Source organism: Sporisorium graminicola, chromosome SGRAM_14 (genome assembly GCF_005498985.1).
Source record: "Sporisorium graminicola strain CBS 10092 chromosome SGRAM_14, whole genome shotgun sequence".
NCBI lineage: Eukaryota > Fungi > Basidiomycota > Ustilaginomycetes > Ustilaginales > Ustilaginaceae > Sporisorium > Sporisorium graminicola.
In genome coordinates, this window is record NC_043724.1 from 181,794 (window position 1) to 209,543 (window position 27,750).

The 27,750-nt window shown below is 57.8% G+C and overlaps 8 protein-coding genes across 8 annotated transcripts; 5 read left to right on the forward strand and 3 right to left on the reverse strand.

Moving 5' to 3' along the window:
- Positions 1-388: 388 nt before the first annotated feature.
- EX895_002315 (uncharacterized protein) lies at positions 389-3,406 on the forward strand (the record flags this gene model as incomplete). Its single annotated transcript, XM_029882914.1, has 1 exon — positions 389-3,406. One exon carries the CDS (start codon positions 389-391, stop codon positions 3,404-3,406), a length of 3,018 nt encoding a protein of 1,005 aa, XP_029740669.1.
- A 224-nt stretch (positions 3,407-3,630) lies between these two features.
- Positions 3,631-5,202, reverse strand: EX895_002316 (uncharacterized protein; the record flags this gene model as incomplete). The annotated part of the gene is made up of 1 exon (XM_029882915.1): positions 3,631-5,202. One exon carries the CDS (start codon positions 5,200-5,202, stop codon positions 3,631-3,633), a length of 1,572 nt encoding a protein of 523 aa, XP_029740670.1.
- Positions 5,203-7,502: 2,300 nt separating this feature from the next.
- Positions 7,503-9,228, forward strand: EX895_002317 (uncharacterized protein; the record flags this gene model as incomplete). The annotated part of the gene is made up of 2 exons (XM_029882916.1): positions 7,503-7,621; positions 7,707-9,228. 2 exons carry the CDS (start codon positions 7,503-7,505, stop codon positions 9,226-9,228), a joined length of 1,641 nt encoding a protein of 546 aa, XP_029740671.1.
- A 1,922-nt stretch (positions 9,229-11,150) lies between these two features.
- EX895_002318 (uncharacterized protein) lies at positions 11,151-15,929 on the forward strand (the record flags this gene model as incomplete). Its single annotated transcript, XM_029882917.1, has 1 exon — positions 11,151-15,929. One exon carries the CDS (start codon positions 11,151-11,153, stop codon positions 15,927-15,929), a length of 4,779 nt encoding a protein of 1,592 aa, XP_029740672.1.
- A 1,653-nt stretch (positions 15,930-17,582) lies between these two features.
- Positions 17,583-19,832, forward strand: EX895_002319 (uncharacterized protein; the record flags this gene model as incomplete). Its single annotated transcript, XM_029882918.1, has 1 exon — positions 17,583-19,832. The coding sequence occupies one exon, from the start codon at positions 17,583-17,585 to the stop codon at positions 19,830-19,832; it is 2,250 nt and encodes a 749-aa protein (XP_029740673.1).
- Positions 19,833-20,225: 393 nt separating this feature from the next.
- Positions 20,226-21,911, reverse strand: EX895_002320 (uncharacterized protein; the record flags this gene model as incomplete). Its single annotated transcript, XM_029882919.1, has 1 exon — positions 20,226-21,911. The coding sequence occupies one exon, from the start codon at positions 21,909-21,911 to the stop codon at positions 20,226-20,228; it is 1,686 nt and encodes a 561-aa protein (XP_029740674.1).
- A 1,599-nt stretch (positions 21,912-23,510) lies between these two features.
- On the forward strand, positions 23,511-24,776 carry EX895_002321 (uncharacterized protein; the record flags this gene model as incomplete). The annotated part of the gene is made up of 1 exon (XM_029882920.1): positions 23,511-24,776. The coding sequence occupies one exon, from the start codon at positions 23,511-23,513 to the stop codon at positions 24,774-24,776; it is 1,266 nt and encodes a 421-aa protein (XP_029740675.1).
- A 188-nt stretch (positions 24,777-24,964) lies between these two features.
- EX895_002322 (uncharacterized protein) lies at positions 24,965-26,902 on the reverse strand (the record flags this gene model as incomplete). Its single annotated transcript, XM_029882921.1, has 1 exon — positions 24,965-26,902. One exon carries the CDS (start codon positions 26,900-26,902, stop codon positions 24,965-24,967), a length of 1,938 nt encoding a protein of 645 aa, XP_029740676.1.
- Between the last annotated feature and the right edge of the window lie 848 nt (positions 26,903-27,750).

Sequence of the window (27,750 nt, forward strand, 5' to 3'; positions counted from 1 at the left end):
GGAACGAGCTGTCATCGCCAGTCTGAACACCTTCCATTGGCTGTATCGGCAATCCGTTGTCACTGTTGCTCGGCTCGCGTGTCGGCTGTACTGTCGCAAAACTGATCGGATGTTTCCGACAAGTGCGAGCGCCGCTTGTATCCAACCACCTGATAATGCCAAGCAAGGTTTCTGAGTGGCACAGTACCGAGAAAGATAGGACTCGTTTGAGGACCGAACAAAACGGCGAATCTCTTCCTACGGGCAGATGTTCGGGCGCGGCGCGAGCCAGGAGCTGAACCACAGCGTGACGCTGCGTCTGCACTAGTCAGAAAGCGCGGAGGGAAACAATTCTCGGAAGCCGGAATTGGCGTTGCACAACCAGAAGATTTTCAGCTTTGTGCTCGACATGGAAGAGAAGACCCTGAACGCTTCCACACCAAGTGCAGCTATCCTCGCCACCTTCTACCAACGCGGCCATCTGCATTCCTTGTCTGCATATCGGCTCGTCATGCCAGCCAAGCGTAACCTGCTCAGTATACGTCTTCTGCTTGCTGCTCAACATGGCTCAGGCTCAGGCTCGCGAGTCCATCCTGCATGGCTTCGGCACTTCGCATCCTCGACTAGAAGTGCATCAGAAACCTACAAGTTTGATGAAGACCTAGCTCCGCCATTCCAAAGCAAATCTGCATCTTCGTCCTCATCATCACCATTGTCATCATCATCAAGCTTGCGAAAGAGCGAACCGACACCATCCGACTCGACTCTCGCCAGAACCGTCTTTGTGCGACCCAAGGACGGAAAGCATCTCGTCTCTGTCGTACATACGCTCTCGCTCCTCTCGCAGCTCGCATCCAAGTTTGGACCCATCCAGCACTTTCACTTTCCACGCGAACCTGGCACTAGCCGACTTTTGGGCTATGGCAGCGTCACCTTTTCCGACAAACAGAGTCTGCAAAAGGCGCTCTCCAACGACGGCATCCACCCCGTCGTGCTACCCCCCATCGTGCCATCTCGAGCACCCCGCTCGTATTTGCCGGACAAGGAACATACTCAACTCGTCGGTATGCATCGACTCGTCAGCTGCGACCCGCCGAGCGAACACGCTACCGCTCAACAGACTCATCTGTCCTCTCGCTCCCTCCAGAACCCGGCGGCGATGCGGCCCGGATGGAACGACGTTGCTCCTCTGTGCCACATGGAAGCAGCAACGACATCTCGCTACTTTGTAGACCAGTCCAAAGCTACCGACCAAACGCCGCGCGAAGCTATCATTCAACACGACTCGAACTTCTACCTCTCCACCGCGTCTGTCCCCGTCGAGATCAAGATGGAGCGCAGAAGTTCGCCCATCACGACGCGGCCGAGTTCGAAAGCCAGAAGTCGTACCAGCTTGCATCAAAAGGTGCGCGCTGCTCTGCAGCAGTTTGGTGGATTCAGCGATGTGTTCGAGAAGCAAGGTCTGCTCAAAGAGCCGCTCGGGGACGGCTACGAGTACGAGGAAGACGACGACGCCAAGAGATCTCGTCCGGCAAGATCCGGTGGCGCGCGGCGGATGCAGCAGCAACGCGGTACAGGGCAACCTTGGCAGACCAACCGCGCTGCTCCACGAAGATCCTTCTCCACCTCCGCCATCTCGCCCACTGCAGAACAGGCCAAAGCCAAACGCAAAGCAGAATGGCAGCGCAACCGACACTCGAACTTTGTCGACCAGCTCTACCTGCGCCTCGTGGGCGGCAAAGGTGGCGATGGATGTGTCTCTTTCCATCGCGAAAAGTTTGTCGAGTTCGGTCCACCGTCGGGAGGCAATGGAGGCGCAGGCGGCTCCATCTACATCCGTGCTGTTGAGGGCCCCACGACGCTCGCGCGCGTCTCTCGTCGCTTCCGTGGCGCCGATGGCCCGCATGGACAGGGAAGTTTCCTGCACGGCAAGAAGGCCGAGGACAAGTATATCGAGGTTCCTGTCGGCACGGTGGTGACTGCCACGAGGCGTCTCCGTATTCCCGAGGAGGAAGAGGCGGAAGACTACTACCAGGATCTGTTGAGGCGCGCGGCGAAGGCGAAGTGGGACCCTACCGGTGTGGTGGCTAAGGAGGACGCTGTGCTGGCGGCTGAGGACGAGGAGCGCAAACGGCTGGCTCGTAATCAGCCGCCGCGGGAGATCGAGTATGAGGATGAGGAGGGGGAGGCTGTCGATGAGCCCTCCACCGGCCACGAGGAGAAGAAAGTGGATGTAGCGCAACAGATCGACGGGGAAGACTTGTTGGCGCCCGAAGTGGCACGCCAGCTGCAAACCCTCCGCGACCGCGTCTGGCGTCACTATCCTCGTGCAGAAGAGACCAACTACCGACGTAACGAGTTCCGAGCTGCCGAAATGCGTCTTGCTCTCGACCGCCGTCGACGCCGTCGATACCTCGCCCAATCGCACGCCGCTGCCAATGCCGCGTCCGGCCTCGTCACCACCTCGCCCACTTCATCCGATCATCAACACTCCGCAGCCTCAGTAACGCCCTACGAAGACCAAGAGGCCGCCTCCGAGCCCTGGAGCATCGACCTGGACGAGCCCACACCCGCCGACTCTCCGGGCATCCTGCTAGCAGCCGGCGGTCGTGGCGGGCTGGGCAATCCCACCTTCCTGTCGTCGGGCAACCGATCACCCAAGTTCGCGACGCGCGGTGAATGGGGTGAATCGCTCGAAGTGATGCTTGAACTCAAACGGCCCTCGGACATCGGCCTGGTCGGGCTACCCAACGCGGGCAAATCCACGATTCTGCGCTCCATCTCGGCGTCCAAAGCCCAGGTGGGCCACTGGCGCTTCACCACGCTCTCGCCCAACCTCGGCGTGGTCCGGCTCGGCTCAGACGGCAACGTGCTCGGCGTCGACGGTTCCGAAGTGCAAGAAGGCTACGGTCTCGACACCCCCTCGCAAGCTGGCGCCGACGACGTCGAAGAGTTCCGCCTGGTCCTCTCCGACATTCCGGGCCTGATAGACGGCGCGGCAGAGAACCGCGGGCTGGGCCATACGTTCCTGCGCCACATCGAACGGTGCTCGCTGCTCGCCTACGTGCTCGATCTCACCCAGCCCGAACCCTGGACCGACCTCAAGGTGCTCCACAACGAACTCGCGAGCTACCGCGACGGCCTGCCCGCAAAGGCAAGGCTTGTGATTGTCAACAAGGCGGACCTGTTTGCCGAGCCGCGGGAGATCCAGGAGGCCAAGACGAAGCTGGATCGGATTCGGAACAAGGTGCAGGAGATCTGGGAGGATCAGCAGGCGGTGTTGGGGGCGGAGGCTGGTGCACCGATGCAGATTGTTACGTTGTCGGCCAAGAAGAAGCAGGGCACGCAGGGCTTGGCAAAGACGCTGGTCGACTTGTTGCGTGCTCAGCGGGCCGAGAGCGACGCTGCGCACGAAAAGTTCGAATGAACGAAGGATTCGAAGTGCATCACGAAGCAAAGCAGCACACGACAATATTTGTTCAGCCGACACGGAGAATGAATGCCATTTGAGAAAAGCGAGAACTCGTACAGACAGATGAGGCAAGGACGTCAATGGGCTGTTTGAGATAGGACAGAGCAGGAGCCGAAACGAAAGCGTAACAAGAACGGGGCAGCAGCGCGGTGGACTCGACCTGTGATGGGGCGCTGTGCTTAGCATTTGATGCCGTTAGGCCTCTTGGTGGGGTCTTTCGGGATCCAAGCATACTGGAGACCCTTCTTGTAACTCCACTCCTCGGCGGCGCCAGCCTGCGTCTTCCACGTCCACATCAACCAACCAATGCCTCCTTCGTTAGCATCCACCTGTGCCTCCCACATGCTGCCCAGTAGCCGCTTGTAGTTGCTGGTAAACGTGCTGGCATCGCCGCTCCTGCCGGCACAGCTCCTGTTGGTTTTCGAGCTGCCCTTGAACGAGCCGTCGTACCTGCTGCCCGTGTTGCGGCCGTTGAGGCCCTGTGCGCAGTCGGTGAATGCCGGGCTCCACTCGCCGATCAGCTGCGGATGATACTGGTTGTTGGCGGCCCATTTGGGCTTGAGCGAGCAGTAGTAGTTGATGCGGTCTGTCGCTGAGAGCTTGAGCGAGCCTTCGTCGAAGATCGTGTAGATGTGTGTGTCGAGCGCGACGCCCTGGTACTTGGGTGTGCGGAACTTGTTGGTCCAGTAGTCGGAGAAGGCGGGGCTGACAAACATGTCGCCAATCACCACAAGCAGCGGGGACTCGGGCTTGTCGCGGCCGTTCGGGTAGCGGACCACCTCGTAGGCACGCGAGTAGAAGTCGAGCACCACCGCGCGGTCCGTGTTGGGCTCGTTGAGCAGTTCGATCGCCGCGACCGAGTTGGCGTACTTGGCCTTCGAGAACTCTCGCGACATTGTCTGCAGGATGTTGATGGTGCGCTGCACGTCGGTACCGTTACCCGCCCATGCATTCACACCCCGGCGTCCCCCGTGATCAAACCCATTCTGATTGCCCGGAGCCGCATGCAGATCCACCAGCACCTTGAGGTTGTACTTGCCACACAGCAGTGCTGTCTGCTTGAGCAGATCCCACTGGTTCAGCTTCAAAAACGGCTCGCCCGGGCTCACCTCGAACGCCCAGTACCCTATCGGAATGCGAACATGGTTCAGCCCCGCAGCAGCAATCTGTCGCAGGTCGTCCTCGCTGACAAACGAGTCGAGATGTTTCTGCAGGATCTTGACCGCCTGCTCCCTCGGCTGGAGCGACCCAAACGTCCACTCGTCCACAATCGCCGCGTTGCCCGTCGACGCATACAAGTCCGGCGTGATAAAGTTCTCTACTACCAGCCAGCCGCCCAGCGAAACACCGCGCACCTTGGGGGAACCTGACCTGTACGGGAAGCGCAGAGCTGGCGCTGCTGCCCTCTCAATCACCCCACCAACGGCACCAAGCTGCTGGTGACGCTTCTTCTTGAGGCCCATCGGAAGCTTGGACATGGGGAGGGCGACAGGCATGGAGCTGATCATGTTCTTCAGCTTGTCCATGACGATCGTGGCGACCAGACGCGGGTGGACTTTGGACGCACCGCGAGAGTTGGCCGTTGTGACAGGAAAGCGCACTGTTTGCGATGCGGGCACGAAAGCATAAGGCGTGTCGGCGGCAGCGGCAGACGAGACGGGAGCAGGGATGACAGCAGGCGAGATAGGGACACCTTGGCTCAAGGCAGAACCCATCAGCAGGGCTGCTCCAACGAGCGAGGTCAGCTTCATCTTGTGTGCGATCAAAGCCCGGAGAAGAAGAAAGATGTTGGTGCTCGTGACTGAGAAAGATCGCGGAAGGGACAGAAGGGAGGGACAGAAGCAGGGAAGTGGAATGGGAGGGAGGGGAGGGGAGGTTGAACGTAATGAAGGGACTCTTGACCAATATGGGGGTTGTTATATATTGCAAGAGTCTATATCTCGCATGATCCGCGGCATCCTCGTACCTGCAATGACAACATGAAGATCGCCGACGAGCAGAGAGAGGGACGACGGGTAGAGCGGCAAGGAAAGGCGCGTCGGGACGGGAAGCGCGAGCATGAGCGCTCAAAGGAAGCTCGGCACCACGAAGATTTCCGACATGCACGTTGAGAGCCAGACAGACAACAGCGGAGGTCGATTGTGAAGTCTGAGCATGTGCTCTTGCATGTGTCTCCCCTGTCAAACTGCATGAAATGGACGGAAACCGGTCACGGGAGAGACTATGGGGAACCAGAGCTGCCAAGTTGCCAAGCGAACAAAGAGAATGAGGAGAAAGGGGTGGCATTCGAGTTGAGTCGCGAATGTCATCCAACCCAGCCAAGCCAATCCTAACAGGAGCTGGTTTGCTACACAGACACAGACATGCCACATGCCACCGAAGGCCGCCCAGGCAAGCGACCAAAAGCGACTAGCAAGAGGGCTTCTAGCTCAGGGCAAGAGAAGCCTCGCCGGCCCGCCTGGGCCCCAGAAAGCGTTCGAAGCCAAGGGACGTTTTCGCGGACACAATCCACACATAGCTGGACAGCGAAAAATCCTCCCCCGAGACAGCGGAACGTGCTAGTGATGGAAGCAGTGGTGGCGGAGGCAAAGCGAAGCATCAAGGTGGTACTTTGGGAGTGTCCGTCGTTGGTTGACAAGGAGTGCAAGTTGCAGATCTTTTGTTTCGCAGGCACATAGCCGAGCCACGCTTGCAGCGGTTGGACGCGAAGATGTCAGAGCCCGAAGACGTTCCTCGAGTCATGGGGTCTTGGTCCTTCCCCGCTGTTCTCGTATTTACCAAACCTAGTTTCATCTGAGCGCGAAATGAAAGTGGCTGCGATACACCTCGGAGTGAGCGAGCCAGAAACCTCCGCGCCTCCTCAAAAGAAAACAACAGGGAGGGTGAGTCAGACTACGACAATGGTCGAGAGTGCAAGGGTGGCGGAGTTAACAACGGGCAGCGCTTCTTGACTGGGGCTGGGCCTGTGGTGGGGCCGACCCTCAACCGCATGCCAGCTTACCGGGGAGACTCTTCGGGACGCGTAGGAGAAAGAGCGAGAGCGGATGAAATAGCAGGGCCATTGAGCTGAGGTGGCGCTTGAAATTGGTGTTGCAGCGAGAAAAGTCGTGCCGAAATGCCAAGCGTGCCTTATGCACAAAGTGACAAGGAGGCGTTTCGAAGTTGCAAAACCGCACTGCAGCAGCGCATATTGATGATATTCGCCAGAGTCGGTCGGGTCGTCTTCTCCAATTCATGCCGCCACATTCCTCGTCGCAAGGTACACACACGCAGCACACCGTCAGTTGACATCCACTCTCGACACACAGCACCGGGGCTTGTTAGCAGGCCGATGATGCATCGAGGCTCGAGGCTCGAGATGTTCCCCGATCGCCCAACAAGCTTGAGGTCGAGGGCCAGGAGTTGGGCAAAGGTGTTGTTGTGGTTGGTGGTGTTGTTCTGAGTGTTGTTCTTGGTGGTGGTTGTCGGTGTCCGTTGTCGTACATTCTTCTATCCGAGATGCAGCTCGAGGCTCCCGTCCTTTCTGACCTTCGAGCGCCGTTTGCCGTCTTGACAGCAGCTCGCAAGCAACCGAGAAATGGCTTCAAGTTTTTCCGGGTCTAGCCTCTGTTAAGCCGTGGATAGTCCGCGTCTTGAGCTTCGTGAACGCGTATCCGTCTCGTGCGACAGACCAAAAATTCACTCTGCGCGACGCGGTCAGGCAGTTGCTCTCTCTCTCTCTCGCTCGCTGGCTGGCTGGTTGGCTGGCTGCGTTACTGGCCGTTTAGCTCTCCACGCGACATCTCAAAGCAGCGGGCAAGTCGAGTTGCACGAAGCATCGCGGCTCGAGAAACACCATCTCAACAAAATTCCACTTTGTTCATTCTTCTCGCGAGTCGCATCCTTTTCCATCCTCGCTGTTCTCGGGAAAGCCCTTGACATACTCCAAAAGCACAGTATCTTCCACGCGCCGCAGTCTCGCCTCTATCCCCACACACCCACGCTCGCTCGCCCCTCGCCAAGACAAGATTTGGAAACCACTCGACTCACTCGACATTTTCTCCTGCACGCCATGACCAAGGCAGACCTCCCACAGTGGGGCAGAGTGCTTGTGGCCGGTGGCATCGACTGGCCCACATTGGGCCGCAAAGCTACCAAGAACGGTCCGCCCCTCACCGTCAACCCTGACCAGTAAGTTGCCAGCCAGCTCAGCCTGCCCTGCCATGCACAAACTAAACATCTGACCCTGATCTTTTTGCCTTCCGAACAACGACAGTCCGGATCTACCTGCTCCACATATCCTGCGATCCGTATCAAATGTCCGCATGAAGCGCATTTTCTCATCACATTCTTCCTGCCATGCCGTGCTTCTATCCGACGATGGCAACGCCTACATCATCGGTCGCAACGAACAAGGGCAATGCGGCCTGCCCATTCGCCAGGTCCCAGCATCCTCCAAACCTTCCGGTCCAGCAGTGTGGGACGCCTATCTACTCGATGCCAACACCGACTTTTCGCCTGCACTTCCCTCCGGCGCCAACGGCCAGATCGTCTCTGCAGCATGCGGCCGCTCACATACGCTCCTCATCACTGCCTCGGGCTCGGTCTACTCGGCCGGCCTCAATACTTCGGGTCAATGCGGCCACCCGGAATCCCAAACCGTGCCCATCTTCACGCGCATCGAAACCGGCCCCTTTATCAAGGAACGTGACCCCGTCATCGCCGCCTCGTGCGGTCTCACTTTCTCCATGCTGCTCACCCGGTCCGGCAAGGTCTACACCATGGGCAGCTCCGAAAAGGGTCAACTGGGAAACGGGCGTACGGGCGAACACTTTACAACCAACAATCGACTCGCCTTCAACACATTCTCCGATCCGTTCCTCGTCAAGCAGCTCGCGGACAAGACGATCGTGCAGATCGCATGTGGGCAGCAGCACACGGTTGCGCTCGACGACCAAGGCTTCGTCTACGTCTGGGGTTTTGGCGGCTACGGACGTCTGGGCCTGGGCTCGCAGCAGGATCAGCTGGTGCCGACGCTCGTACCGCAGTTTGCGCGTGAGAACGTCGTGATGCGCGCAAAGAGCATCTACGCCGGGCCCACCAACTCGGCGGTGGTGGACGGGCAGAGCATGTTCTGGCTCGCGGGTAAATGGAAGACTTCCGGCGATGGTTCGGCAGGTCAAGGGTTCATGACGTTCAAGTACCTTCCGGATCTGATGGGAGTCAAAGTGATCAATGCCGGGTTGGGAGGTGTGACGCTTCTATGCACTGCCACCGAAGAACCGTCTCTAGCGGGTGACCATGGAGCAACGATGAACATCTGCTGGGGCCAGAATGCAAACTGCGGAGAACTGGGTCTGGGAGAAGGCAAGCCGCGCTCGGCGACCAAACCGCTGCGGTGCGAAACGCTCGACGGCATCGCAATCATCGACATTGCCGCCGCACAGAACACTACGTTCTACTTGGCGCGAAACCTGGGCGAACGATACGGCGAGCTGCCCAGGTGGCCCGAGGTGGTGCAGAGTCAAGAGGTGTGCATGGTGTGTGGTAAGGAAGAGGGCGAGGGTGGCGAGGAGAACGCGCTGCTCGAGTGCGAAAAGTGCGAGAACCCTTGGCATCTGCATTGCTTGAAGCCCAAGCTGGATGAAATTCCCGAGGGCGAATGGCACTGCCCCAACTGTCAACCTCCCACCGCGACCAAGGCTGGCGCTGCCACCAACGGCAGCAGCAAGAGGTCGAATGACGACGAGGACGACGACGAGGCAGCGCCATCACAGTCCAAGAAACGCAGATCTTGAGAACTGCCCAAGGAAAAAAGGGGACTGGAGCCTACAGTACTCAGGTCCTTCTTTGTCGAATTGTAGCAACGGAATTTCCATCACGAACATAGCCAGTGCGCTATACACATTTGTAACACTAAGCTCTTCACCCTCTTTCTCGCATCGCAATCGAATGCGTGGGCACATTCAAGTATACTTGCAAATTGACCAGCGAGCGGTGGGATGATCTGATCGGGTCGATCTCAGGAGGCGTGACATTGATTCAATAGGGCCACCACTGTCAAGAGAAGCGAATTTCTCGACCTCCATTACAGCGGCTTTTTTTTGGACGCATTCTTCTCGCTAGACAAATTGTCGCCTCATTGAAAGGAACCCGCTGCTATGTGCTGAGCTTGCAGGTCGATTTGCGACAACTGGGGCAAAGCACATACGCGAAAGCGCTTCTCATCAAGCTAACATTCGTACAGCTTGTTGTCGTCTCGCCTCGCACCACCGCACATGATTTCTTCAGCCCCCTAGCCAAACGCAACAATGAGAGCGACAAATACGACTGCATCGACGGCTGATGAAAGTTCGAAGGCGTGGGAAAAAGCCATGACTGTCACATGCTTCGTCTACGGACGACCAACGCCAAGCCTCGATCGAACAGCTTCAGAGACAGGACGGAAGGGAAGGAGGGGCTCGCCAAAGCCGCGGATTTGTTCCAGCTGCCGATCAAGTCATAAGGGTATACAGTATGTCCAGCTCTTCTTGTTCCGGAGTATCCACTGTGAATGTTCCTTTCAAACCCAGCAAAGTCAATCGCAGCGGGCAGTTATGACCTCAAGCAGAAACACGAAAATAAGAAATGAATCGGGTCTTTTCCAGTTCGACACTGCGCCAACTGCTGCTGTGTGGTTCAACGCATCGAGACGAGAGGCTGATCAGTTTCATCTGGGATTAGGATTCGCGATTAGGATTCGCCTGTCACGGTGTGTTCCTGCAGACGAGCAGCCGATGCATTTAGGCGCGTTCATGTTGAACGTCACGGTGCTGCGCCACCACTGCACGGCGAGCATCAGGGGATCGCCCGTCTTTTCTCGCGTTGGACTCCGACACTGCTGGTTGACTGTCTCTCGGTGGGTTCGTTTGCGCTCGTTATCACCGCCTTTTCCCTTTGTCCACATGTAGCTAAGCGATGGAAACCGTCTCCTCGGCTACCTCGCCTCTGCCACTCACGCCTGTCAAACAAAAGTCGGGCACCGCATGGTCGCTATTTCTAGCCTCCGCCATCTCCGCTCCCTCTTCCACTCCGCAGCCCTTTATGCTTTGCTCAATCCGGTCACAACATTGCTTGCTCCACGGCTGTTCTCACGCTCGCCCATCCCTTTGACTGCATCCAGATCGACGTCACCGTCTCCAACGACGATTGGTGAACAATGTGGATCGCTTTTGGCTGCTTTGATGCTCCTCGCGGGGTATCAACCTTAAGGCGTCATCGTGGCCAACGCTGGTCCACATCGACCTAGACACCATCCTGGCTGGAATGGTCAACGACAGATGTACGAGTGGCTTGACCAGCTCCTGTGTGTTTCGAAGAGGACGCCTTTGGACTTGCAGCCTTGCTTGTACCTTGCCCGTAGCAATGAAGTGGGTTCGACATCCCTTTCGCTGCACCGCGGCGACTCGCTTTGTTACCGACGCAACTCGATTCGCAGGCTGCCGGATGGCCGCTGTGCCGTTCCGTAATATCGTCCCCGGACTCTCCAATATCTGTGAGGGCACGAAAGTTCCGGTCCGGTTTTTCTTCCCTCATTGACATTCTTGCTTGCACCCACAGGTCCTCATCCATCCCACCGCCTCTCATCTCATCTTCCGCTCGCCATCTCTTGCATCCCTCAAATTTCATTAAATAGAACCTTTCTGCTCGAAGCCAAGTACAGTCTCCCTTGTCAGCAAATATGAAGAACGACCCCACATCATCCCAGCCGGATCAGCAGGCCAATCCACCGGCTTTTCCAAACGCTACGGCCAGCGCATCAGCACCAAATCAACCGCCCACAGCAAGTGCGCGACGCTCGCAAATCCGCCAGACAGCTTCAGCTTCCTCGACACCCATCAACTTTGCTCGCCCCATCTTCCAGCGTCAAGATTCTGATTCTGCGAATACACCTCCTCAGCACAGGAGAATCACTTCAGCCGACTCTTCCCACTTTGGTCACGCAAGCAATGCAGGCAGCGAAGACGCAGCATGGCAAGACGAAGTACCTCTTAGTCCTTCGGACAGACGAGCAGCCAACCTGTCCACCAATTCAGATCGTTCCGGGTATTTGACTCCACTCAAGATCCGTCGAAGGGGTCTGATCAACGATAAGAAACTCACCATCAACGTTGCTTCTCCTGCGTCGTCCAACCCCAGCTCGAGCAGGAGAGCCGTGTCAGAGTCAGATACTCCGTCATCATCCAGTGTGAAGCGTCCGCCGAGATCGCCGGCCAGACCGCTGCCTGCGGTGACCAAGTCTTCAGTCACCTCCTCCAAGCCATTATCGATCTCTCCTGGTGGTAAACAGGTCAATTCTTCGCCTACGGACTCGCTCGCTCCGCCACCAAGCGCCGGCATTCGATGGGCGCCGTTCACTCCCACCAAGCGTGGTCCACTTGCGGACAGCAAGCGCAGTCCTACTGGCAAATCGAGCAGCCCAAAGACAGCGTCATCAGCTGGTAGCAGTGACCGCTCGGACAAACCTTTGCTCTCGGCTCCTCGTTACGGCTTCAATCCAGAGTTCCAGCTTGGCTTCGATGCTGCAGCAGGTTCTCCATCTCGCTCGCAGAAGGATGTCCCTTTGCCTACAAAGCCATCCCCAACGTATTCTGGAGCGTCGCAGGGCGGCGTCAAGTCGATGCTCTACACGAATGCTCGCAGTTATGCTTTGCCTATGAGCCCGAAGACGCACATAGCTCCGAAAGATGCCTCGCTCCGCTCGAATGAGGTGCCGAGCTCTGCCCGCATTCCACCAACTCTACACACACCTCGAACTCCTCGAACACCTAGAACTCCACTCACAGCACGCTTGCCACACACACCAGGCCTCAGTGCCCAGGCTGCCGGTGCTTATCGAGGAATTTTGCTCACCACTGTCACCCGCGCTGCTTCTGACGAGCGGGTAACCACCCAGGACTTGCTTGCTCATGCGTCTTCAAAGCGAAGGACAAGAAATCGCAGCGCCAGCATCGCTACTGAGATTAGAAGCTTCGTGCGAGGAGGTGCTTCCGAAGTCATTCCACGCTTCGAGCTGCGTGTTCTCGAACTTCCGCGTCGCGATTCGCAGTTCCATGGCCTTGACTCGAACCAGCAGACTCAGCCACCACCTAGCAAGAGGCACTCGCTCGCGGCGGCTCGACCGAGCACGCTGTGTGAGAAGCAAGACAAGCTTCGGCAGCCAGAGCAGGATGAAGCGTCACCGCGAACAAGCGCCTTTGCGAGGTCAATGGCGATGCAAAAGCTGATGGGCAAGCAGCAGACCCTGCCGCCGCTTGATCGCCAGGCATCGCCGGCTCGGCGTGGCAGTCTCTACCGCGGCTTGTCCTTTGTAGGCCAAACTTCGGAGCGTTGCGAGAGGAGGCTGACGGCGGGCACAACTGCATCTGGTCGCTCAGACGGCACGGCAAGGACGAGTCGATCTGGTCTGCCCAGGCGTACCTCCATGCCTGTGTCGACGGCCGGCAGCATCAGTTCTGCTCGGCCATCGCTCAAGGACCGAAGCATGTCGATGGCTCCCCAGCAAATGTGGGACCGTCTAATTAGCAGCATGCAGCCCGACGAAGGGGAGGGTGATAATCATGCTGACATCGTCAACGAGAAGCAGAGCCGCGCGACCGACATCTATGAGGCCAAGCGGCGGATTATGGGACGTCGCACTTCTGATCTCTATTCCGATGCGCCGGCTGTCGTCGGGCGGGATGTGTACAGCGACATGCCAATGAGCGCCATGCGACGTCCTACGTATGCCGCTTCCGTCTTCCAGCAGGCTCGCCTCATGGAAGCTGAGCGACAAGCAGGTGCTACTCCCGATTCGTCTTCCATGCCCAACGTGAATTCGCCTTTCCCGCACACACCAGGTTTCCCCAGAACCCCTCTCACCGCGTTCCCACACACTCCTAGATTTCCCAAGACCCCACTTACTGCTTTGCCGGAAGGCATCGTCCAAGGCGAGCCGATCTACCTCGAAGAAACCGTAGCAGCCGCCGCGCCTGCATCGTCAACATTGGGACAAAAGACTGCCTACTGGCTCATGGCACCTGTTCGTATTGTCAAGAAGCAAATTTCGCCGGCATACATTCTCACCATGCTCAACCCACGCGAGATCATCATCCCCATCACTCTGCGCAAGGTTGCACTGTGGATCGTCTACGGTGGTATCATCGCTGCGCTTGTCCTTCTGGATCGCTACTACCACTGGTGGCACAAGTTTGACCATGCGGTCCACGGCAAGAATCTGGCCATCATGGGAGTGCTCTACGGATTTGAGCCGTTGATGATTCTGATCATCATGCTTGTGGCGCGAGTGCCCGATGCCAGAGTGGTGCCGGACCGTACGGTACTCGTTCCAAACGGGCGTAACGGCGCGGAGAGCTTTTCAGACGATGAAACGAGGAGCAGTCTCAGCAGCGACGGAGAGTCTGTGGCATCACAAGACATGGCAGCTCAGACGCATGCGACGATCCTCGAAGAGGAGCACGGCGAGGACGAGGTGCAGCACGTCGAGGAGCACGATGTGCAACATAAGCAGACCGGTATCGTGGAAGGAGACAACGTGCGTCCTTCGTACAGGTTCTCAATGCGTCAGTTGTCGACGCGCAGCATGCTGGCTTCCTCCGAAAGAACGGGTGAGAATGCCGAACGCAGACCGAGCGAATGGTCCACCAACTCTGGCAGCCATGGTGGTCTGTCGGTGCCCAGAACGCCTGGCTTTGACCCGCGAAACCGCAGAAGCACCATCATCTTGCACGAGCGTCCTTCGATTGACAAGGTCAACCTTGAGCTCGAGAGGACCGGCTCGCGTCGGCCCAGCAATCCGTCGCATCAGATGCTGCTTGCTAGGACGGCGAGCAGAGAATCGCGTCGCAGCTCGTACTTTGGCGCGTATGCCGCTGCAGCTGGATCTCGGCTGGACGGTGTTACTGCTGCTGTCACGCCGAGTGCGGCTGTCGAGGATGATGTCAAGGACGAGAAGAATGATATGCTGCGCGACGTCACTCGCTCGACAAATTCAAGTGACGAGGTTGACGACGAAAAGAAGAAGGCACAGGTGGACCAATCTGCCAAACCGGACGAGGTGCGCGTCGATATGGGTTCGATCACGCATCCTTCTCTGACCGAGTCGACTGCCTTGGTGATTCCATGTCACAACGCCGACGTCGAGGTGCTCAAAGCAGTCCTCTTTGCCGCACTGGTCCACTTCGAGCCCTGGCAAATCTTTGTCGTTGACAATGGCAACACTCCCGAACCGCCCGCAGAGATGGAAGCGTCTCTGCGCGCGCAACCCATGTTCGCCCGCGTCAACTACATCTGGCTTCCCATAGGTAACAAGAACATCGCCCAATTCGTGGGTGCCAAAGCAGCCGCAGTGCTCAAGCTCGACTACGTTATCACGATCGACGACGACGCGATCATCCCTGCCAACTTTGCCGCCCCCATGCACATCATCTCGGAAACGGTGACTGCGGTCTGCTACCCGATCACGGCGGTGGACCACAAGGGTGACCGTCCGCTGTTTGTCGGCTGGCAGGATATTGAGTACAAGCTGTCAGCGCTGGCCAAGATGGCCGAGGCGAGGATGTGCGGTGTGCTCTTCCCACATGGAGCTGCAAGCTTCTGGAAGCGGGACACGATGATCCGGGTGCTGCGGAGGCACGATCTGGTGTATTTCGCAGACGACGTCAAGATGGGGTTGGAGCTGCAAGCGTTGGGAGAGAAGATGAGCATCGACGCGAGCATCTCGTTCGAGACGGTCGCACCAGAGACTTTCATCGGGCCGTACACGGCAGGTACGCCCAACTACTACCACCAGCGAGTACGGAGCTGGGAGATGGCACGGCACACGCTGTACTGGCAGTTTTCGAAACGATTCTTGTTCTCGCTCAACGGCGCGCGAGGACCGGTGGCGATCGGCTGGCAGAAGTTCACGCAGTTCTACAACTCGACGACCAACTTTATCGACTGGATCCGACTGCCCATGTTCATCTTGCTGGGCGGTAGCAGCGAGTTCTGGCTGCGCAGCTTCGCGTTCTTTCTCTTCTTGCCCGTGATTCCGGCGGTGCTGTACCGGTTCATCATGGTTCGCCACCGTCCGGATCTGCACCCGCATCTACTGGACATGCTCACGTACGGCATCTACAAGCTGCTCTACAGCGTGGTCTGCGTTTTTGGCGGAATCAGGAGTATGCTGGTATTCTTTCCAAACCATTCGCACAGGGCGACGCTGGAGGAGATGGAGGCGAGCGGCGACAAGAGGTGTATCTGGATGAGGGAGGATTTCATGCGGAACAGCGGCGGGCAGGGCGATTTGCGGGACGAGCCTCAGCAGATTTTGCTGGACGAGGCAGTGGCTTTGGAAGATACGATGGAAGAGGAGGCGATGGCGACGCAGATGGAACAGGTTCGGACCACAATGTTGGGTTTCGAAGGGCGGGAAGAGGAGGCTTCGACGAATGCCGTGTTCGTGTTCGAGGCTCATTGAAGCTAGTGGCGATTCACATTTGTCTTTCTCTGTCTGGGAAAATGAGGCTAGTGCTGTCTCAAATCGTCTTTCTGTGTTCTGTACCTGCCGCGACCATGAGAAGAAATAGACGCTAGCCGCAATGAACAGGTCCGATGCTCACACGGTGTTGCGTCTGCCTACCTGATCGAGATGATCCCACTTGCGCCACAAGAAGCTGGTGCCCTCTTGCACGATGGGGACCACAAGGTTGGCTGGCCATCGCTGGCAGGTTGCAAGCACGAGAAGAGAGCACCCACTCGGTCGCCTGCATCCGGTCGCAGAAAGCGCGCACGCGAGGAAAATCATTTGCCCTTTTCTCTTTTTGACTGGAATACAGCTTGAATCTGGAATCCAAGTCGCAAAGCGCGGGCTGTCAACCACTGCATCCCGCTCATGCACAATATCGCCGAACCACCGAGGCCTCCTCCGCGCGTGGCACTCCTGTCCGTCGATCGCTTCACTTGGACTTTGTTTCTGTGTCTCGACCCGACTCGCCATCTCAGGTTAGTACGGTCAACACTAGCTTCGAAGGCGTGTGTTTTGGTGTCGCTGAAACAGCTATAGCGAGAACTAGAACTGTGTTTCAGGTCTACCGCAAACGAACGAACAAGACCAGCAAAAAGAAAAAATGGAACCACTGGCGGAGAACGAAAACATAGTAACAAAACCCCCCTTCTCAGCTTGGCTGGGTGAGCAGCTCGGCAGGCCGCAAAAGGAACATCGACCACTGGTCCCAACTCCGACTCCGCCATTGTTGATGGAGGCAGCACCAGGGAAGTTCTTGGACGGACGAACTCTGTTGGTTGTTGGTAGCACTCGAAATGCAGGGCAGCGCACCTCGGCCCGTTCAACATGCGCCTCGAAGATCCTCAACGTGGCCCTTGACTGCAGTTGCGCTCCGAACAGCCTCGCGATTCTCTCGCCTCCAGCGCTCTCATGCGGATCGACGCTGTTCTTTCGCCAAGCACACACACTCCTTCCAGCCACATTTATCTTTCTGTTGCTCCCCGAACGGGCACGCCTTTTTTTTTTTTGGTTGGTTCCTTCTCGATGTGTAGAAGCAGGAACCACACGATAACCATGCTTGTCCTTGCCACCCACACTCCCCTTTCTCCCTCGGTGTTCATATGCTAGCTGTTCGGCTGGACCCTGCAGCTCTCTGTCCATCCGCCTTTCCTAGAGAAGTGGCGGCAGCGTTCGTTCGCATCGGCAGCAACGGCCGGCAGGGTACGAAGGGTGCGATCTTACCATGCCTGCCGAACGAGGCGCTTCCTTGTCCGATCCTGCCGGGACTTGGCATGGCTAGCGCTGCCATCGGTGGATGGAGCTTATGTCTGCTTCCGGGGATTGTAGCTCAGCCGCGAAGATGCAGGCAGCATCGAGAGAAGTATAAGATGCTAGGCAGCTTTGAGCGTCGTTCGTGTTGAGCCCTTTCCGATCCCTCCCTCAATTCACCCCCCTCTCCCCCCACCCCCCTTCAAGCGGCTAACTCCCCCTTTACCCCTACAAGTCATTCATTTGAGACGATAGACACACTCATTTATACTACTTCCTAGGGCTCGCGTTAAAACCCGGCATAACTCGACAAGACTTCCGAGACAGCGACGGACACACCTACAAGGCTCGTGGACAATGGTCAACCTGATGCTCAGATTGACCGTGGTGGTGCAGGCAGCTCTTCTCCTGCTTGCACTGCAGAATGCAGCCACGCCAGCCCACGCTTTCTGGGGCCGCGGTCGACCCATCCCCGCCAACCCAGAAGAACGCAACCTCGCCCCTCACGTCATCGACATCTCCAACACGGCCGCTGCGAGCGCGTTCGAACACGCCGACGCCCCCTCCAAGCGAACCAACCACCCCATCCTCAACAACGACGGCGACGAAGAAGAAGAAGAAGGCGATGACGACGATGACGACTTTGACGAGCTCGAGATCATCACCGTCTTCCTTCCCGAAGATGCGGACGAGAACGACGAGGGCCTCAACGCGCTGCACAAGCGTGCTGGGCCAACGCCGTGTCCTGCCAACCACACGCGGCGTCAGGCGAGGAGTCTGCCCACGGCCAATGCGCACGACAAGCGCGAGCCCAAGGTCGTGACGCGCACCAGGACTAGGACCAGGACAGTCACTGTGACGAGAACCATCTACGAGACGGTGTACAGGAGATGCACCGAGTATGTGCGACGGGCGACGACGAGAAGGAGGAAGACGACGAGTACCAGGAGAAAAACGACGAGTACGAAGCGCAAGACGACGACGAGCAAAAGGAAGCCCTCTTCGACCCGGCCGGTGTTGGTCCAGACGACTTCGAGAAAGACGACGAGTACCAAGAGGACTACTTCAAGCACTCCTGCCACCACTCGCAAGACGAGCAGCTCGAGCACCATCCGTGCTGTGACCACCTCGTCCACCACTCCCAAGCCTTCGTCCACCACCTCGACTTCTACCACCAAGTCGTCGACCAGCTCTTCTTCCACCTCCACTACCTCGTCCTCGTCGGTCCCACGATCGCCCCCTTCGTCCACCTCTACTTCCACGACTTCGACGTCTACCTCGACCTCATCGACCACTTCGAGCACCGTCACCCCGACCCCGACTCCCAAGGTCTACAGCTTGATGGCCAACTACTACGGAGCCAACTTCTACAACAACATGTACTTCTTCACCTACAAGGATCCCACCAATGGTCTCGTTGACTATATTGGCCGCGCCGAGGCTTCATCCATGGGTCTCGTCAAGACCACTAGCGGCGGTCAGGTGTACATGGCGTATGCAACTACTCGTGTCTACCCGCCTTCGTCGACGACTAGCTCCTCTTCCACTTCCACGTCCGCTGCCAGCTCGACGTCCACCTCGAGCGCTCCTAAGCAGCGTCGTGCCGCCTCGTCCTCGTCTTCTGCTTCAGTGAGCAGCTCGTCTTCCTCTTCCTCGTCCTCCTCATCTTCGGCGGCGGCTGCTACGACTTCGAGCTCTTCGTCCTCGGGCGGAGACGTTCGGGTTCAGGCTGCGACGACGACGACGACGACAACGTCCACAAACTCCGGCTCCACATCGAGCAGCAGCAGCACCACTTCGTCCTCCAGCGCCGCGGCCACCAGCTCTGCCGCACCTATTCCCTACATGAAGTCGGTGCGCGTGTCGTCGTACGACACTTTCACCACGGGAGTGTTCATCCTGGATGCCTCGCACATGCCTGTCGGGTGTGGAACGTGGCCCGCGTGGTGGACGGTCCCCACCAACCCTGCCGGAGGATGGCCCAACGGCGGCGAGATCGACATTGTCGAAGGCATCTCGTTCACCTCGCAAAACACCTACTCGGTCCACACCGTGCCAGGGTGCAAAGTCAACGCGACAACCAACAGCCAGCTCGGGACGTACCAGCTGAGCAACCTCACGCTGGCGACCAACTGCGCCTCGGCCGAGACGGGCAACCAGGGCTGCGGCGTGACCTCATCACTGCGCAACGACTACGGCACGGGCTACAACGCGCAAGGTGGTGGCATCCATGCTATGGTATGGGATGCAGATGAGGGGATCAAGTCGTGGTTCTTTACCAGGAGCAATGCACCTGCGGACATTGCGGCGGGCAAGCCCGACCCAACCGGCTGGGGCGAGCCACAGGGTAGCTGGCCCGCCACCAACTGCGACCCGAGCAAGTTCTTCTTCAACCACGTCAGCGTGTTTACCAACACGATCTGCGGCGATTGGGCCGGTGACAAGACTCTGTGGAACAACGCCTATGCTGGGCAGACGCAGAGCTGCGCAAAGATGACCGGCTACCCGACCTGCCAGAGCTACGTGCAGAGCAAGGATGTCGACTTCAGCGAGGCCTATTGGCTGATCAACTCGGTCAAGATCTACCAGACGGTCAGGACGACGTGAGGCGGGTGGTTCTTGCTCCCCTTGAGCTTCTCGCTCGTTCCAAAATTTTTGCTTATTGGTAGCAAGGGGCGAAAGGGACGATGGCGATCTGGTCGAGAAGGTGTGCTAGCAAGGGCTGGTTTCCCAATCGCGCGTTTTTGGCCCAAGATCCCTCCCCATTCAACCCCTGCTTCTCGCTTCTTCTCGTGTTACGATGAGCCTTCTCCACCCTCGCGCTTCTCAAATGGACTGTAGCATAGATGTTTCGTTCTGCCTCTTCAGAATCTTTTCTTGAACTGTAACCTTCAAACGATTCTGTTTCCTTCGGTCTCACGCTCGACGAAAGAATGACTTATAGGACCATAAGCTAGAATTGACACAGAGCGAAGAGCATACAAAGTGATGCTTGCGACACTACTTGTGATCCGTCTTGTTGAGGACGACATCGATCTCCATGCCGTCGAGCGACCCAGTCTCGGTAGCGGCTGTCCGCATCGCCTCACCGCCCCTGCGCGCCCTCTTCTCCGGATCGACATGCTTCTCGATACTGCTCGTCGAGGCGCTTTCGTCCTCCTGCCAAAAGTACGCCTCGTCCGGATACACGGCCTCGTCGATCAACGACTCTGCGGGCAGCGGCCAGAGATACTTGCAGAGCACGCCGTACACGAGCGCGCCGACGACGATGCCAAAGTACCAATTAAAGTGGTAGATCGGCACGTTGACCTTGACGTTGGGGTTGATGGCGTTGATGAACCCAGGCAGGTTGGGAACGAAGGCGATGGTGAAGGCAATGTAGGCGCGCGGGTTGATGCCGTGCATGTAGCTGTAGATGCCACTGGGCTGGACGTACAGCTGTCGGATGTCAAGCTTCTGTCTGCGGAGGATGTAGTAGTCGACGAGGCAGATGCCGGAAATGGGGCCCAGCCAGCAGCCGTACGCGCCGAGGAAGTTGAGGAACCCCTGTGCCGAGTTGACCAGGTTCCACGGCGTGATCGCCACGGCTAGCACGGCCGCGATTGCGCAGCCACGACGGATGTCGATGTACGCCGGTAAGACCGACGTGGCGTCCGTAGCGAACGAGATGGCGTTGGCCGAGATGTTGACCCCGATCGTAGCGATGAGGAACACGAGCGCACCGAAGAATGTCGCTGGCCGGTTCCCCCACAAGGCGATCAGCTTGGCCGGGTCCCAAGCCGCCTCGCCGTACAGAGCCAGTGCAGCATCGGCGGCAAAGAAGCCACATGCACACGGAATGGTCCCCGTGATAGGCAGCAGCAGCACCTGCTGCCACGTGCTCTTGGCCGACTTGGAGAAGCGCGTAAAGTCGGCAATGTTGACCGCCAGCGTACAGTAGATGGTCGTAGCTGCATTGAGAGCAGCCAGGATCGGCCACGCCCCCGCCGTCACTGGACCGCGCACCAACGCCCCACCTCCGTGCGTCTTCGCCAGCGCCCATATGCCAATCGCCAGGAACGCGGGTGGGCAGATCACCGCCTTGGCCCGGAAGAAGTACCTCAGCCGTGCCACGGGGATCATGGTTATCGGCGTCTGAATGATCCAGTAAACGAAAAAGCACAGCAACCCGCGCGATGTGATGTTGGCCGACTCGGGCAAGTGGTTGGGCATGTTGGCGAACCGGGGCGAGAGCGAGATGAGCAGCTGCTCGGTCAGGTTGCCGCCGGTGACTGTGAGAATACTGAGCCACATGAGCGCCAGGAATGCGCGTGCGGCGACGGGGAACAGTGAGCCATAGATGCCCCAAGGTGCGCGGTTGATGACGGGAAACGCGACGTGATAGGTGGCTCCGATGACACCGGCTGCCCACATGACGAAGCCGACACAGAGGAAGCCGAAGAAGACGACGGGGATGGCGGCGCGTGCAGTGACTCCTGTGGCTGCCATCGATGCTCCCAGCTGCCAGGTGGCGGGTGCGAACTGGTCAGAGACCCAGTACGAGATCCAGTCGATGGTGCGCCATGTCCGTTTGGATGGAGGTACGGGCTTCAAGTCGTGGTTGTCGAGTGCTGTTTCTTGCGAGAGACGCAGTTGGAAGCGCGGTTTGGTAAAGGTCACCTTGGAGCATCGTTGGAGGAGGCCCATGGTGCAAGGAAGGGAAACAGAACAGGGGAGATGGTCCTTGTCTGACTGGTATTGGTGGTAGTGATTGGAGTGGCAAGACAAGGTTCTGACGGCGGAACATGAACATGCAAAGGACCCGTTGAGCCCACGTCCTTGTTATACCCTGCGGCTTTGCGCACATGCCATGATGCGTCCGTCTGACAGCGCCACATGGCTTATGCAGGCCTTTGTTGCCCCACTGCACCACATGATACTCGAGCATCGCCTACGAGTCAAAGTAATTGCGAGAGACATAGATAAGCCCCCACGCATAACACAGGCTGAGAAGGAGAGCGCTTCTGGGACCGGTGAATTGCTTGTGTGGCAAGATAGCAAGCTACCACCTGTCACCTCGGTGCTCGGCTATATTCAAGGAGTTTTCAGGACAGGGCTGCACCGAAACAGCGATCAGGTTCGAAAACGAGAAGGTTCAAAGCCAAGCCTTAATTGATCTCCGCAGACTCACGCTTTCTGTCACCACCCTCGCTTCAACCGAGCATCCGAAAGAAAGATAAGTTTGTTTTCAAGCTCAGCAGAGAAGCACACGACGTGGTACACTGTCTATCCCGTCTGAACATGTAGGAGGTGGCGCGTCCGATGAGAGAATACAAGGAAGATAAGAAGCCGAAGCGGTTTGCTAAGCGAGGTGCAGGCTAATCTTTCTGTTCAATCGTGTGTAGAGAGGAGCCGTCTGACCGCCATCGCTCGCCTGATAGAAGCGCTTCTTGCTCTGTATTTGACGCCCGAGCTTCTCAGCGTAAAGGGCCGAGCATGAGATCGTCTTCTCGACGCTCAGGATCCATCTGAGTGTCAGGAGGATCGAAAGACTCGACTTGAAACTCAGCGCGATTCTATGCGCACGAGCGCTTATCTTGACAGCTTTCCGTGCAGAGATGTTGTGATGTCAGAGCATCTCGAATTAACAAGGCATCGAAAAAAACTAAAGTTTGCTGCGTCGTCAGGCTTAGTCATAAGAAGGAAAGCACGCGAGACAAGAGGCGATTGCGAAAACGGCAGCGCTGCAGCTGCAAAGATGCGGTGGAAGACGTCCAAAAGCGCCTTTTTGTGTTCACAAGCACGCCATCCATCTCGGCTCTTGCTCCACCCTCAGCAGGCCGGCCTTTGTCTCGCACAAACCAGCACGGCCTTCCACTCATCTGGCGTGGGCTTCGGGCGGGCGCCAGAGAGTCTCCAAACCTCGCTCGTGGTGCAATCCTGTTCAGAAAGTAGCAAAGCAAATCGCTCTCAAATCTTATACTTGTGTATAGCCGTCGAGTAGCCTCTCATTCTGCAATCATGAAATTTCTGTCGGCAGGTGCTGCTGTACCGTGCCCACTCTGTTCCTGTGACGTCTAAGGCATGACTGGGAGAGATGTCGGCTGCTGGTGTGAAAGGTGACAAACCAGCGATGGCCATGTGGCTGTCAATGTATTGTTGCGTGCTTCGATCTTCTTGACTCGAGCAAGACGAGGTTCTTCGTCTCTGTCTGTGTGGGACGCTATATAAACCCCGGCCTGATCTTGCGGGTTTCCTGTCAATGTCCCTCCACCATTCCCCCCATCCGGATCATTGCTGTCAAACATGTTGTCCACTCTTCAGCCCAACACCAACTCCCACTTCACCAATAACGCCTCCGGCGACGGTGACGGCGGGTCCGGTGGCTTCTCCGCCTCCCAGATCGAGGCGCAGCGTTCGCTCAAGTCGTCGATCCAGGAGCTTACTTCGGGCCAGCACGATGCCGACGCTTCTCTGCTCACACCGTACGACGAGCTGCCAAAGGAGATCACGGGCCCCACTGTTTGGGATGCCGCCTCGTACGCCGGTGCCGAAAACGCCGCCAAGTGGGTGCACACGTTCACGCAGCACGAGGTCTCTCAGCTCGAGTCGGCCGCACAGCTGTGGCTCGAGTCAGGCCGAGAGCTCGGCGAGATCGAGCGGTCCACTTTCCCCTTGCCTTCCGACTTGGTTGCTACGCTCACCACGCTGCGCAAGCGCCTGATCGAGGGACACGGCTTCTACCTCTTCAAAGGCTTGCCCACCAAGCGATGGGGCAACCGTCTGTCCGCCATCGCCTACCTGGGTCTCGGCTCGTACCTCGGCAACGTCGTCTCGCAGAACCGCTACGGTCACATTCTGGGCCATGTCAAGGACCTCGGCGAGGACCCGACGGCGATCGACAAGGTTCGCATCTACCGTACCAATGCGCGCCAGTTCTTCCACACGGACTCTTCGGGTGGGATCGTCGGGCTGCTGTGCCTGCACAAGGCGGTCGAAGGTGGCGAGTCGGACATCGTTTCTTCGCATGCCGTGTGGAACCACCTGCAAGCAAACCGCCCTGATGTCGCCAAGCTGCTCGCCAGCAACATCTGGCACTTTGACCGCAAGGGCGAAGTCTCGACCAACGTCGGCCACCAGAACGGCTGGGTAACGCGCCCCATCGTCCACCTCCGCAAAGGTCAACCACCCAACCGCCTCATCCTCACGTACGACCCGTACTACCTCAAATCGATCCAGCGCCACGTCGACGCAGGCCTCATCCCAGCACTCTCGGAACAGCAGAAGGAGGCCATGCAGGTGCTCGAAGACACGGCCAAGCTGCTGAGTCTGCACATGGTCTTGGATGTGGGCGATATCCAGTTTGTCAGCGACGTGCATGTGCTGCATGCGAGGACCGAGTACAAGGACCCGGCGCCGCCTGCGCCGAGGAGACACCTGTACAGGCTCTGGCTCGCCGTGCCCACCACCGAGGGGGGTTGGCACAACGCCTACCCGGACAACCACCTCCAGCGACGAGGCGGCATCCAGGTCAACGACACCAAGCCCACTTACCCCCTCGATGGAGAGTAAATCCCCTGTTTCCACTTGTTCTGTCATCTCAAAAGCCTTTCGAATAGATTTCCACACACCGCATGCCAGATAGAATGTGAGAGAAGTGCACATCCTCCGCTCTGAAAGCGTGCATATGTCAATTTACCTCCTGAGAGAGTAAAGAATACAACCACATCACCTCTTCCGGATTATCTTCCTCACCTCGTCTATTCGAGCGTCGACAGCTCCCTACGAACCTCGTCCTCCGCCGCAATCTTGGCCAACTGCATGGCTTCGAGCTTCTCGCCACCCGCCTGACGCAGCTTGAGCTCCTCGATAGCCTTCAACTTCTTGTTAAGGTTGCGCACCTTCTTCTCCAGGTTTGCCGCACCCGCACTGCCGCCCACCTCGGCAGCACCGGACACCCCGGGAGCAGCAGGCTCCTCGACCACGACCACCGCAGCCGGAGCAGCCGCGTTGGCAGCACCGTTCTTGCCGTTCTGCTGCTGCTGCTGCTGCTTGCCACCCTTCTTCTTGCCATCCTTCTGGTTGTTGTTCGCGTTGCTGTTGCGTGGAGTGGAACCGGGCGCGCCGGGGATTGCGCGTTTGCGGTTGCCCGATCCAGGTGCTTGGTAGGTGCCGTTCTGCTGCGATCCGGAGCGAGACAGGTCAGGCGTAGAGGCGCCCGAGCCACCTTCGTCGATGCGCTTGTAGATGTCCGGCGTGCCCTGGCCTCTCGCGCCAGGGGGACGGTACGTGCCAGTCGGTCGCTTGGTCGCTGCTCTTGTCGCCAGGTACGAGGCGGCGGCGGCCGAGGGCGCAGGAGCCGTGGGGATCTGCACAGGGAAAGCAGCGAGCCCGGCGTTGGAACCAGGGCGCCAGCCAGCCTGGTAGAGCTCGTCGATCATATCGACATGGACAAGCTCGCCGGTGCAATGCCAGATCTTGACGCCGTTCTCTACACGCAGGCGCGGGCTGAGCGTGGCGGTGAGCAAGAAGTGTCCATCAGGCGACCACTGGCAGACAGAGCTGTTGCTGGCATCCATGGAGAATATTTTGCCCTTGGACAGGTTTTCGCGATCCCAAATGTCGACGGTGCCAGACAAGTTGCCGAAGCCAGCGACGCAAAACAGACGGCCCTGCGGGTTGAAGGCGACGAAATTGCGTGGTTGTGTGCCGAGCTCGGCGATGACGTTGACGCGATGGCTGAAGAGCACGGCCTTGGCTGGCATGTAGCCGTAGATGACGATGAACTCCTTTGAGTTGGGGTTCCACTCAAAGTCGTGGATGGGGCCTTCCTTGTCGAGCGCGACACGGCAATCGAAATCGCCTCGCACCGACATGAGGTACAGGTTGGTCTCGCCGTAATACGACTTGCCCGTCTTGTCGTGGTCGGTCGAGGTCATGAACAGCAACGCAGAACCAGCCTGGTTCCACTTGATCTGGATCTTGTCGGCCTTGAAAAACGTCTTTTGCGAGACCGGCGCGGGCGCTGTGTCGGGGGAAGGGATGAGCGAGGCGAGCGAGTAGACACGGACTGAAGCAGGTGCGCCCTTCTTCTCTCCACAGAAGACGGCGATGCTGGGCTTGTCGCCTGGACCGACTTCGAAGCTGGTGATGCCCTCGAGACGGAGTCTGCCGATGACACCCTTGTCGGCAATGTGACGAGCCTCGTAGATCTGAAGCTCGGTAGAGACCTGCCTTACGCAGTACTGCTCGTTGGCAGTGAACTGGAAGAAGCAGCCTTCTTGCGACTTGCGTTCGAATGCAGCAACCGTCTCTCCCGTCTCGGTATCCCAGATCTTGAGGTTGCGAGCATTGGAGCCGTCTTCGAGCTTAGAGGGGCGCTCCCATGTGCTGAGGAAACCGCCTTTAGGCGAGAACTGGAGGTCGACGACCTTAGGAACGGGAAGATCGCGTTTGACGGAAGAGCTAGAGGCAGCACGGGTGTCTACGAGGCGAGTGAAATCGTCCATCGCAGCGGCAAAGGTGGAGCCGTCGGGACTGTATTGGAAGACACGAGTGGCGCCTTGAACCTGGTCAAAGCCATTGACCGAGGTGTAGGAGGGTGAGCCGGTGTTGAGGCCGATGGACTTTTGGGCACGGTAGGCCCACTGGGTGGCAGCCTCACCAGCGGGGACGGGGACAGCTGATGGCTCGGACATGGGGGCTAAGGGCATCGACACTGCAAGCGAATGCGTGACGTCTGTGTGTTCGTGTATACGGTTCGCTTCAGTCTCGGAGGCTGCAATGTTGCAATCGGATTGATCCGCGAGATGAAGATGCCAATTGAGGAGCCTGCAACAGTGTGTGTTGCGCAGAAAGCTTTCCGAATCAAGAAAGGGGACTGTGTGAGTCCGAGAGTAACAGCTCGTCGAAGCGTTCCAAGATTCCGAAAGCAAAGAACCGAGAGCGTGCAGAGGAACGGCAAAGAAAGTGGGGCCGTATCGAAAAGGAAGAAAGCTGAGGAGCCAAAGATGTGGTTGAGAAGGAGGCCGAAATGGAAGTGGAAGAAGCCAAGCAAAGGTGCAGGAATTCGTTGTCAGGCTGGGCTTTGGCTTTGGCTATGGTTTTGACTTTAGATTTGGCAAAAGCAATCGAACGGCACTGCTGCAGCTTTCCTTCTGGAGCAATGCCGAGCTGCTGCTTCTGTTTGAGAAGAAATCTGGAAGCAGACCTTTTCAAATCACACGTGACGGCATTTGAACTTGTATGTTACGTCTGATATCCAAGAGCTATTTTTTGAGGGTTTGAAGACCAGCCGTAATACTGTATTCGACGGCCTAACAAAACAATGTTCCATAGGCTGAGTCCAACACCTGGTCGACAGAAAAGCGCGCGTCTCTCTGTTCTCTCGCTTTCACTGCGCTGAGCTGGCTGGAAAAATGCTAAGTGAACAGACCAACACTTTCGGCATACAGCACACGCGTGCGCTCCTCCTCCTCCTCCTCCTCTTGACCATCATTACCGTACTCCCTCTCATCAGCCCTCGTTGTCTTCACCGCCCTCTCGG